This window comes from Lycium barbarum, chromosome 5 (genome assembly GCF_019175385.1).
Source record: "Lycium barbarum isolate Lr01 chromosome 5, ASM1917538v2, whole genome shotgun sequence".
Classification (NCBI taxonomy): Eukaryota; Viridiplantae; Streptophyta; class Magnoliopsida; order Solanales; family Solanaceae; genus Lycium; species Lycium barbarum.
Genome location: NC_083341.1, coordinates 139714665 through 139727994, shown reverse-complemented (window position 1 = coordinate 139727994; position 13330 = coordinate 139714665). Strand labels below are relative to the sequence as shown.

At 35.0% G+C, this 13330-nt stretch overlaps 2 protein-coding genes across 2 annotated transcripts; both read left to right on the top strand.

Moving 5' to 3' along the window:
• Positions 1-860: 860 nt before the first annotated feature.
• LOC132641890 (chalcone--flavanone isomerase) lies at positions 861-4531 on the top strand. Its single transcript, XM_060358991.1, has 4 exons — positions 861-1018; positions 1641-1799; positions 3582-3805; positions 3968-4531. The coding sequence occupies exons 1-4, from the start codon at positions 919-921 to the stop codon at positions 4223-4225; spliced, it is 741 nt and encodes a 246-aa protein (XP_060214974.1). The 5' UTR covers positions 861-918; the 3' UTR covers positions 4226-4531.
• A 6031-nt stretch (positions 4532-10562) lies between these two features.
• Positions 10563-13330, top strand: LOC132641889 (peroxidase 11-like). The gene is made up of 4 exons (XM_060358990.1): positions 10563-10860; positions 11301-11492; positions 11662-11827; positions 12718-13330. The coding sequence occupies exons 1-4, from the start codon at positions 10615-10617 to the stop codon at positions 13149-13151; spliced, it is 1038 nt and encodes a 345-aa protein (XP_060214973.1). The 5' UTR covers positions 10563-10614; the 3' UTR covers positions 13152-13330.

The window sequence follows — 13330 nt, the reverse complement described above, 5'->3', positions numbered from 1 at the left end:
AATTAATTGTGTGTCAACACATCATTCGTATATTTAGGACAACCAAATGCCCTTTTTTTTTCCTTTGTTTGTGTATGCATCTCTAAATTTCTGGATAAAGGTAATTATAAATCGACCCATAAACAGGTAAATAAAATTAAATCGAGTCCCACGTCATTACTGTCATATTCATATTTGTTTCGTCAATCATTGGCTCCTATAGGGTTAAAACAACTTAAAACTCTTAACGTGTGTCATATTATTCGATTTGGACCAAATTCGCAAGATTTACGCATAAATTCTCACACTATCTTATATTGCTCCCTCCATCTCAAAATAAGTATTGTTCTAGCAAAAGAAAAAAAAATTTATCCCAAAATAATTATCACTTTAGAAATTCAAGACAATAATTAGTACTAATTGTTTATTACTATACCCTTACATCAAAAAACTACTTCTTCTCAATAGTTCTTAGTTCTCAACAAACTTTTTATCTATTATTTTTCATAATGGGTGTGAATAGACGTAAAATACCGCTTATTTTAGGACGAAAGAGGTATAATTTTTTCTACTATCAATGTGTGACTTTGTTCGTGCACTCAATTGAGCAATATTTTTCCCTTTAATAGATCTACACAAATTTAGATTAGTCCGATCAGCCAATAACAGATACCAAATATGATTATTAATATTTTTTTCCTGTAGCTAGTAAGCAAGGAAAGTTGGGTAAACCCTTTAGCATTATATTAAAAGAGATTTGACTGGTGGCAATTATTGGGGAGTGATAACTGTGAGCCTCTTGCTCCACCTAACACACATATTATCATTGGTCAATTCTATCCTTCAATAAACTCCATTATTACCATTAAACCACTGCCTCTTCCACTATTTAAACACTAAGGTATTACTCAAAAAATAAAATTCAAGTAAAATAGAATAATGGCATCAGTTACTGAATTGCAGGTTGAGAATTATGTGTTCCCATCAACAATTGTGAAGCCACCTGGTTCCACCAATACCTTGTTCCTTGCTGGCGCAGGTTCTAATAAATAATTTCCTCAAAAAGAATTACTTACTTTTTAATTTATGTGACACATTTTGCTTTTCGACGATCAAACAAGTCATAGATATTTGTGTAACTGTAAATCATTTATAAGGAGAAGTTTTAAGTTGGATTATTTCTATAATGTATCATACTTTTTGGGACAGGCTAAAAATAAAAATGTATCTTATAAATTAGGATAGAGGGAGTACTTTTTATGTAATTTCTAAATATGTATACTGTCTATGTTTCAATTTATGTGGCCAGTTTCTTTTTAGCTTGTCTAAAAAAGAATGTGCTTTGCTATAATTAGAAATAAATTAATTTTAAAATTCTTCTTTTGACGTTAATGATTCATAGCCACACATTTATTTGAGACCACATTTTAAAATTCTTTCTTTGTTAAACTTTTGCGGTAACTTAATTGGTGACACATAAATTGAGACGGAGGGAGTATTATTTTTCAAAAAACTTAAAGATTTTATGTCCGAATTCACGGAAATAGAGAAGTTTGACTTTTGAAATCCGAACTGTGTCATATAAATTGAGACACGAGATTACTTTAACTTTTTTTTTTATTTTTTATTTTTAAATTGTGGGGCTAATTTGATGTTTGTAGGGCATAGAGGTTTGGAGATTGGAGGTAAATTTGTGAAGTTCACAGCTATTGGTGTGTACTTGGAAGAGAGTGCTGTTCCTTTTCTAGCCACTAAATGGAAAGGCAAAAGCTCTGAGGAGTTGACCAATTCAGTTGAATTCTTCAGGGATATTGTTACAGGTATTTCTAACATACAAATGTGAAAGTAAATAGATGAGTTAATGATCAAAAACACACATAAACTGTCGCTTTTTCGCGAGTTTCACACCAAACTATCACTTATTTCCTTTTCCTACCTGAAGTATCACCATCTATGTAATAAAACACACTTCAACTATCAACTATCAGTTGTTCAGGACTTCAGGTAGGAAAAGAAACAACTAATAGTTGGGGTGTGAAACTCGCGAAAAAGCGATAGTTCATGTGTTTTTTTTTTTTTTTACCATTATGTCTAAATGGATTGTGACAGTATTGGAGGGGAATTTTTGATAATTAAAAAATATAAACAACAACCACTGCTAAAAACAGACGTTTTCCCAACCGACATTCAGTGAGAAATTTGTTCTATAAAACATGATTTTCCCACCTCATTCCCACTGAACTAGCTCATTGGGAAAACGCATGGTGGAAATAGGTTCCTATTGAAATGCTGGGAAATTTCCCACCTTTTTCATGTGAAAACACTACTATTTAGGTTTTTCCACCGACATTCAGGGGGGAAATAGCCACTGAACATTTTCAGTGGGAAATCAGTGATTTTTTTGTAGTGTTAACATGGTTTTCGGATTCAGCTCAAAAACTGTAATCACCCAACTCAGTCAGATTTTTGGCCCGGTGAGCTAAGAATATACATTCATAGGTCAATTTGGGCAGAGGCAGATCAAGGATCTTAACTTTATGGGTTTGAGTTCCTGATTTTACCAAAAATCCTTTTATTTACTGCATTCGAAGTCAATTATTAATTATAAACACATGTATAGCGGTGTGAGCCAAAGCTATTAGGCTCGGATGAATGCATAAGTTGAACTCTACATACGCGGTGTGCCCCTGAATTCGTGCTATACACCTAGGTAGCCTGAATAGGCCCATCAGTAAACTTTGCCAAAACATAAGAAACTGTGTTTATTGTTTGATATTTGATGTATGTTCCTCCCTGTATATTTTCACACACTTCGTTTCTAAGAAAATTCTTTTGGTTTATCGATTAAATTAAACAAGCTATAAAAAATGGAACGAACATATGAAAGAACAACTTTCCATCTTGATGAAAGAAAACTTTGTCAAAACATAGAAATAGGTATAGCACTAATAGATTAAAAAAAAAAAAAAATCACGGAAACATATAAAACAGTTTTGTTGTATGATATATTACTTATGTTCCTCTCTGTATACTTTCATACACACACACACACACTCCCTCTAAGAAAAGAAAAATCTTTGGTTTAGTGATTAAACAAATTATAAAAATGGAACAAACATATGCAAAAGTGGTTTTAGGTTTGACAAGTTGGGTTACGATTTCTTGTTAACTTAAATTGATCTAATCCATCTTGGTTACACATGTTTGTAAGGAGTTACTTTCTTTGGATGGTCCTCATGCCTTAGTGATAACTAAAATTTTGGGAGAAATGAAGGAGGTATTTTGAAAAATGTGTTCAACATGTCAAAATATCTTCCTTCTAAGCAGGCTAAACTTAAACCTTTTGTGCCATTTTTACCAATGTCTAGATGTCATTCCTCTGTGAAGTTACCATTTTGTTTTCTATCTGATTGAGTTAATGTTAAAGTCTGAAAATTGAAGTTCAGCCAACTTCGAGGATTTCGAGAAACTTCATAAACAGTAATATAATAGGAGAATTACGCTCTTATAAATGAAAAAGTCCAGAACATATAGGGTCTTAAAACAATCAAGAGAATTCTCTCTAAAGTTTTGTGAATGTTTTCACCTTTCCCCTCTGGTAGGTCCCTTCGAGAAATTCACTCGAGTGACTATGATCTTGCCCTTGACGGGTAAGCAATACTCCGAGAAGGTGGCAGAAAATTGTGTTGCCCATTGGAAAGCAATAGGAACCTACGGTGATGCAGAAAGTCAGGCCATTGAAAAGTTCCTCAATGTTTTCCAGAGTGAAACCTTCCCACCTGGTGCCTCCATCCTTTTTACTCAATCACCTCTTGGGTCATTAACGGTATGTATAATCAACTATATAGAACTAAAATAGAAATTAGGAACTTGCAAGTTGCATCATCAGTTAGGACCCTTTGGACAATATTTATGCACCAAAAATATTGGCCAGCATTTATCTGTAAGCTCATTGATGTTCCTTCTATATTTCTTTGTCCAACACCAGATTAGCTTCACTAAAGATGATTCAATTCCTGACACTGGGAATGCTGTTATAGAGAACAAACAATTGTCAGAAGCAGTGCTGGAATCCATAATTGGCAAGCACGGAGTTTCCCCTGCAGCCAAGTGTAGTCTCACGGAAAGACTATCAGAACTGTTCGAAAAGAGCAACGCTGAGGTGTCTGTTTGCAAAAAACCAGAAATTGAGCAATCCTTGTTGGAAAACACAATCCTCAATCATGCAACTGGCTACAGAAACTGAAGAGAAATCTACCATTTCAGAAATTGAAGAAGGAACTACTGTTCCTGTGATTGAAGCCTAGTTAGGACAAGAAAAGAGGTTCTAGTGCTGAAACTCCCTCGTCAATTCACTTTGATGTTGTCAAGGCTACCTGAGTATACTAGAGGAATGATTTAGCCTAGTTTTTCTAGCTTCTCTACTATGCAGTAGTATGCAACAAGGCCCCCATCTTTGAATCTGGGTTACCTATGTAATGTGGGAGGCTCAATGTGCCTTTGTTGGATTTTAAATCAATATGTATGAAAATATGTTCTTGGTTCTTACCCATTTGAGTATTGGCAATATGGACTGCAGTAATGAAATTATGTTCTTATGCATTCATGAACTAGTACAATGTATGGGTGGTGGACTGGTGGTTTGGTGGCTGAAAAGGATACGCTATAAAAGTGTTTGGTAAGAGAGTAGATGAAATTTTCCAATGTTTGGTTAGGGAAGCGAAAAATAATTTCCTAACCATCTAACAGTTTGTTTCCAATTATCCTTAAAACCCCACCTCCATTCTTACCCTCGAAGCAACATAGGCATTTAGATTAAAGTGTGATTGGCAGACAGAAGTCTTTTCTTGTCTAAATTGGTTTTTGGATTGTTTTTTGATGTTTATCGGTGAATACAACAACAACAACATTCCCAGTGAAATCCCACAATGTGGGGTCTGGGATGTTTGTTGCTGAATATAGAATGGTTATTGAAAGTACTTGTTAAAAATTAATAACACTATTTGCAAACTAGGAGTGTCATGATAAGTTTTTTGAGTAGGGGAATAACTTCTGCCCATTAGTGATGGAAGTCATTTCACCATTTGTTGTGTTACCGTCTTCTTTTCAAAAAACTTTGTGCCTGTAGGCCTTAATCACTCAACAAAAACTGTCTCTCTATTTTGTTTTAGGTGTCCTAAATTGTTTTTAACCTGAACCAATTGTAGAGAGGTGTTTTACCTTTATTGAGGTAGTACTGGTTACAGTAGGGTCGAGATGCTTTCCAATAATTAAGCTTTGGTTGCATAAGATGCAGTATATTTTGAACAGTTTGACGGAGAAAAATTATAAGGGGAGTTAGGTTGGGACGGAGGAGTAGTAAAGTTGCCATTTTTGGATTGGGAATGAGTGATTTGTTGATTTCTTTGAGTCTCTCTGAATATCTGGTAGTACTATTTTTTCTATATCTGTGAACTAGGAATTAATTCATTTTGCTTTGGGATAGTCCTTTTTATGACAGCTTTTCGAGATAGAGATTGCAGAACAATCTTGGTGTTATTGAGAATTTTGTGCACTGTGGTTTGGCCGTAGGATTATAAGGGGTAAACTTGATCCTGATTCCCAATTGGTAAATCTGTTTTCTGCAGAGTGCATATTAAGGTGCCTTTGATATGTCATTCTATGAGGGTGCTATAATTCTGTTGAATTATCGTATGGATTTCAAGAAATAAATTAGATATCAATCAAGCTCCTAACGAACTTAGTAAAAAGGGGGGTCATTTTTTGAAAGGAGAATAGTTTTGAAGATGATGTTAAAGAGTAATGTATAAAGAAAGATCGTAGTTTATCTTGATTTTTTTTTTTTTTGTCACAGTATGAGAAAGTAATGTTCTTTCTAATATGCTTATTTTGGAGATGTGTTGCAGAAATCTCTTGGTTTATACGCGCTAACTATCCAGAGAGGGTATTCAACATCTAGCTCTATTTTATGCAAGGGAATCGTAATTGTGAAGCTACGATGTGGGCAGGAATTAAAGTTAAGAGCAATATCACGGAAACCTTGGAAAGGAATTGGCAAACTTCATGTGAAATGGCCTCCTGCAGCAACTGTGACTCTCATGTATGAACCAGAGGTCTGCATCAATGAGGGGCATGATGGGACCTTGGCTATCGAGGAGAAAAGATAATTATTAGAGAGTAGTTCCACGAAAGTCTTTGGCTTTGACCCTGAAAACAAACAGGTTGGTTGAACCTCATACTTTATACTTTTATCTCTATGAAGCGCTATACTGCTATGTCTAAACATTTTCATTTGATCTGTTGAACACTGTCTGTGGTTTTTACTATTACCTTTTTATGAACAACATGTCATGCTCTGTTTGGTGAGGAACACGAATGAAACACTCCCTCTGTCCCAGCTATAACCTGAGCTTATATCGAGATCTTTAATCATGCTCAGGGTTTGCCATTCTTTGTACATATACACTGTTCACTTGACCCGGAAACTAGGAAATGCATGATAGTTAGCAGTCTCCCATAAGGTATAAGCTTAAGGTAAGATTTTAGGTTCTAATAATCTATTAATGGGAGTACATCAATACATTGATACAAAGAAAAAAATTGTTGAACTCAAATTAACCTACATTTTTTTTCTTCGGGAATATGATATTGAGAAGGCATCGATTAGTGCAGGAAAAGAATTTCCTCTTTTAGGAAATTTGGCACCTTTTTAGACGAACAGAAAAAGATGAGTAGGATGGTTAATTTTGGTAGAGGGAGTACTTGCGCTTAATCGACTGACAGCTATCCTTGATTGCTTTTGTGTATAAAAATGTGAGTAAGCTCCTCATAAGGTGGCAATGAATAATTGTGGAGCATGGGCTGGTTTCTGCATATTACCAGTTGGTTTCCTATTTCTTCTGAGTTCTGATTAGTAACTGTGGCCATAACTAAGGTACATAGGTATCTTTTTAGTTCCTTCTTTTTTTCCTTTGTGCTTTCTGGAAACATTTGTCTTTCTGTACCTTATTAAAAAAATGGAGGTTATGATACACATAATTGAAAATGACAAACAATTTTGTCTGGGATACTTGAAACTTGATAGGGTTTAGAAAATCATAGCAAGAAGAGTCAGGAGAAACTATGGTGGAGTCGGACCTAAGTAGTCATAAAGTTGATCAGGAGATTGTCGGTTGCTTGGTGTTGGGGTACTATTGGCTTTTCAATTCTAAAGTTTTTGACTCCGTTGTGTATTAATGGCTAATGAGGGAAAACAGCTCAAACATGCTGGAGGATTAAAACTAAATTTTCTGGATCTTTGGTTGAACCCGAGGCATATGCTTATGATGATGAGGTGCTCAAGAAAGCTGAAGCCATGGGAAAACCTGGACTTGTAGAGATACACGCCAAGTAAGAGAGTTTTATTTCACTGATGAAATGACTGGCACGATTAAAGCTTCACAATTGGTGCTCAATGCAATAAAAGTGCTGAAGCAGAAGCGGGATGCAGTACTACCCAGCTATGTATTGACTGCATGTGCTTGCTAAGACGTGTGGTGATTGTCTGCTGAGGCTTAAATTGTTTGTCCACAAATCCCCCAAGACAATAGCAACAACAACAACAACAACCCAGTGAAATCCCACAACGTGGGGTCTGGGGAGGGTAGAGTGTACGCAGACCTTACTCCTACCAAGGTAGGACGGCTGTTTCCGAAAGACCCTCGACTCAATAAAAAGCATAAAAAGAGGTCAGATAAGAGATTCAAAGAGATATGGAAATGAAATAACGCAAGCGACACAGATAACATAGGATAATCAAAGCACAGAAAATAACAGATAATAGCAGAAATCAGAGCACAGGAAATTATACTGCGATAATGCGACTACTAATAAGAAAAGATAACGAGACTATCTACTAGCCTTCTACCCTAATTTGAGTCCTCCAAACCCTCCTATCTAAGATCATGTCATCGGTAAGCTGTAACTGCTCCATGTCGTGTCTAATTACCTCTCCCCAATACTTCTTCGGCCTACCCCTACCTCGTCTGAAACCATCCATGGCCAACCTCTCACACCTCCGCACTGGGGCATCTGTGTCTCTCCTCTTCACATGCCCAAACCATCTCAATCTCGCTTCTCGCATCTTGTCTTTCACCGACGCCACTCCCACCTTGTCCCGAATATCCTCATTTCTAATCCTGTCACTCCTGGTGTGGCCACACATCCATCTCAACATTCTCATCTCGGCAACTTTCATCTTTTGAACGTGAGAGATCTTAACTGGTCAACACTCCGCCCCATACAACATAGTCGGTCTAACCACCACTTTGTAGAACTTGCCCTCAAGTTGTGGTGGCACCTTCTTGTCACATAGCACTCCGGAAGCAAGCTTCCATTTCATCCACCCTGCCCCAATACGATGTGTGACATCATCATCAATCTCCCCGCTGCCTTGCATAATAGACCCAAGATACTTGAAACTACTTTTCTTCTGGATGGCCTGGGTACCAAGCCTCACTTCTAAGCCAGCCTCCTGAGGTGCTTCACTGAACTTACACTCTAAGTACTCTGTCTTGGTCCTACTCAGCTTAAATTTAGACTTCAGAGTATGTCTCCAACCCTCCAGCTTAGCGTTAACTCCGCTACGAGTCTCGTCGATCAGGACTATGTCATCCGCGAAAAGCATACACCATGGCACCTCACCTTGAATTTGCCGCGTCAATCCATCCATCACCAAGGTAAATTAAAACGGACTAAGAGTTGATCCTTGATGCAACCCCATCACAACTGGAAAGTGCTCTGAGTCTCCTCCTATTGTCCTTACCCTGGTTTTGGCTCCCTCATACATGTCAAATCCCCCAAGACAACAATTTTTAATTTTCCTCATGCAGCAGAAAAGTGAATCATCACTGTGGCATTATACTGTTACTATCTGGAGTTAAATCGCGCGCGATTGCATGTATTAAGTTGTTACTATCTGGAGTCAAACCTGCGACAATACAGGATTTCCTTTTTCACAGTTCACTTATGTAGGAATTATACTACTGGAATAGTCTATCGGAAACAGCCTCCCTACCTTCACAAGTTAGTTGTAAGGTCTGCATACACTCTACCCTTCATAGACCCCACTTGGTGGAATTATACTGGATATGTTGTTGTTGTATACTATTGGGATAGGGGTCGTTTATGCGGTGAATAATAATAATGTAGACACTGTTATGTGGTGAATGACTGTTGAAATCCTAATTGTTAGTTTTGGCTTGAGCTACAAGATTGTAATCAGAAGATCAATTGTTAGTTTTTCTAGAGAAGAAAAAACAGCAAAATATAAAGAAATCAACCATTCTTGCCCATGAATTAAACCCAGGAAAAGAATAACGTGTTAACTTGTTTCTTTGTTTTCAGCAAGTTTCCATCACTAAAAACAGACTTTGAAGTCTTTGAGCAACAAATAAGGACTAATAACACATGCTGCTAAATTAATTATATCAGTAGATGTGCAAAATCTAGAACTGAAGATTGACCAAATAGAAAATCAGATAACTTCAGATTAACTAGATTTGCAAACAAAATCAAAATCAAGTAATGACTTTCTATGTTCAAACTCTTTTAGGTAAGTGGTTAATCAGTTTATTTATTATATTAACACTTGGATCATTGCGTTTGGAAAATATTTGGTTGAAATTGGAAAAAAAGAAAAGTAAATGAAGGTGAAAATGAGAAAAAGAGCATTGCTAAGTTAAAATTGTGCTTGGACATGAATTTCATCTGGGGTAAAAAAAAAAGAGGTTGAAGTTTTGTCTATGAAAACAATTATTTCAGTTGAAATACTCTTCAAACAAGTTTTTTTAATTTCAAATTCTCTATTATAGTCAATTAGCTCTAAATAAAGACACGAGGTTCTCATAGTTGATTAACAAAACTTTGAAGTTGGTTCTCTCTGCTTTAAGGAAAAAGACAAAGGAAGGATTTTATTTTATACATCGACGGTATATTTTTTTCTTACACTATTAGTGTATTCAACATACTGAAGTATGTTACCTACTTTGTTTTTTCAGATTGCTAATCTCACTTACAACAAAGGATTACTTGTATTTATCTCAGCTGATTTGATAGTGTGTAAAAAATCTTTTACGTTTATCAGTAAAATTCAAAAGAAAACTAAATGACGTAGAAGCAACATAAATTCCTTAAAATTGTCCACAAAATTATTATATATGTTGATTCAGGTCACAATTAAACATTATTTTGACATTTTCACAATGTCAACAAAAAATTGGAAGTTCAAAAAGACAGTGGTTTGGTCGCTTGCCTTAGTATTTGCGTACAAAACTCTCCTTAATTAAGCCACAAGCCTTTGATTTGTATCTCATTTTATTTGGTAATTTTTAGTTTGAGATAACTCACCAACCATGCCAACAAAATTAGTTACATCTTCTCTTGACTATAAACATATTTACATTTTTTACTCCAAAATACTAAGAAAACCCAAACATGAGACAAAAGAAAAAGAACACGTCACTTTAGTTTAACCAAAATCCTAAGTTAACGTCTTTTCTTCCCTACTATATAAAGTGACAGTCTTAACCATATTTTCTACTCTTCATCTTCACTGCTCACTAGGATTTCATCAAAGCAAAAATTAGAAGATCAAAAATGGCTTCTATTAATTTTGTTCACTCAAGAATTGTGATTTTGGAATTCTTGATTTTGGTATTTATTGGTATTTGTTTTAGCAAATTGCATGGGATTAGTGATTCACATTTGAGTCTTGATTATTACAAGAAAACATGTCCTTCTGTAGAAGGAATTGTGAGGAAAGAAATGGAATGTGCATGTCTTTCTGATCCTCGTAATGCTGCTTTGATTTTGAGATTACATTTCCATGACTGCTTTGTTCAGGTAATCCAAAAATAAACGTATTCTCAATTCAGCTTGAAATTATTGAATTGTGTGAGCATCTTATCTAATGGTTAAACTATTAGAAAGAACATACTTTTAAAAACATAATTTTATTATTTCTCAACACTCACCTCTCTTCTGAGCTTCTTTTCCATGAGTCAACTACGGGTTGATTACACAAATAACCACTTTAGTTGCCTCGTATTTAAAAGTTGGCCACTTTTATGAAATTAGACCACTGATCAATAGTTCGAATATGGTCACCTAGTCTAAAGTTAAAATTCGAAACTATTATATATTCAGAGCATATGTATAATTTTGTAAAAGTGGTCAACTTTTAAATACACACTACAAAAATGATTAATTGGTGCAAATGCAGTGTCAAAAAACATATATGACCTCTTATATGTGCACTGATATCATGTTGAATTGTATGACAGGGTTGCGATGGCTCGGTATTGCTGGATGATACAGTGACATTAAAAGGAGAAAAGAATGCTCCAAACAACAAGAATGCATTGAAAGGATTCAAAATTATTGATAGAATTAAAAACAGGCTTGAATCTGAGTGTCCAGGAATTGTTTCTTGTGCTGATATTCTAACTATTGCTGCTAGAGATGCTGTTCTTTTGGTACATAATATTCTGGGAATGTTTATTTATGATATTATTAGAATACTAATGTTTAGGTTTTTGGGGTTATTATTTTAATTATCATCATAGGAATGAGCTAAGTAGTAAGTTGTTATAATTAATTAATTAATTAATTAATTAATGATGTTTTTAATTAATTTGGTCGCAGGTTGGTGGACCTTATTGGGATGTTCCAGTAGGTAGAAAAGATTCAAAAACTGCAGCATATGAATTGACTGATACAAATCTTCCAACAGCTGATGAAGGACTTATTTCTATTATTTCTAAGTTTATGTCACAAGGACTTTCTATTACTGATATGGTTGCTCTTTCTGGTAAGCACTGTTAATCACCATTTTTCTTGCATGCTTATACTGACTATTTCTATTATAAGAAAAACATCCCCATTTTTTTTTTTCATAAGCTAGAAATAATTTTTTGCCCTTTTAAAAATTATAATTTTCTTTGTGCATAATTACCTGCAGACACCCTTCCAAACCTAGCAAGTTGGCATGTGCTTCATCTTTTTCGTTGTATTTATTTAACTGTCAAAAGAAAACTAATAACTTTTTGTTTTTTGAAACTCTTAATGTTCATCAACTACTCTTTTAACCCCTAGTAACATTGTTCTTATAGTCATAAAAATCTTTCAAGATCACAAGATCTAGGGTACTTCCGATATGTGCCAAAAATCTTTTCTTTTTGTTGACTGAGAGATCCTTCTGGGGCCATTTCAAATTAGGATCAATTGCAATCGAAACTCGAAAATAATACCCCCACCTCTTGTATCCTTCCCCACTGATTATATACTGGGCTTAGTTCCGATAATGCTGAGCTCGAACCTATGACTTAAGTTACAAGTCTCTCAACCTGTGTCATTTGAGTTAAGCCTTGGGAGCTAGGGGCAAATCTCTTTCTTCGGTTCTAAAATTTGTGCCTAGTCAAATACAGCCGTATAAAATCATTAACGAGCAGGAAGTTCTATAGAGAAGGATATGCATGGCTTACTAAATTATTGCACAAACTCTTGTTTTAAATATCAAGACTTAAAATTTGTTAAGTATTACTCCCTTTTAATTTTGCAAACCTAAATTTCTTAATATATTTCTTTCCCAAACCTAGAAAAATTGCATCCACAAAGTTCTTCAAGGAAGAATTTGCATGGCCTACTAAATTAATTATTGAACAAAATTAATCTTGTTTTTAATTGTTTCAAATTTGGCAGGTGCACACACAATAGGGAAAGCAAGGTGTGTGAACTTCAGAAAAAGAATTTATGGAGATTTCAGAATGACAACTTCTATGATGAATCCAATTTCCTCCTCATACCTAAGTAAATTAAAATCATTGTGTCCTCCAATTGGAAGTGGATCATCAGACAACAATGAAACATCAATGGACAATGTTACTCCAGAATTATTTGACAATTCCTATTACCATGTCTTGCTTAAAGGAGAAGGACTCATAAATTCAGACCAAGAACTTTATTCAAGTTTCCTTGCAATTCAAACTAAGAAAATTGTTGAGAAATATGCTGCAAATACAATAGCATTTTTTGAACAATTTGCTGAGTCAATGGTGAAAATGGGAAATATTACAAATCCAGATACTTATGTGGATGGAGAAGTTAGAAAGAGCTGCAGGTTTGTGAATACATAATAGTGTGTCAACTTTTGGAGTTGTTTATAGAAAAAAAAAATTGAGTTTATTTATGTGATACACAAATTGAAAAGAACATTGAGAATTTGTTTGTGTTTTCTATTTGATTTGTTTGTAATTTCTCAAAAAGAAAGTTCTATGATTTATTATTGAGAATTGAAGCTTTTGTTATAATGAAA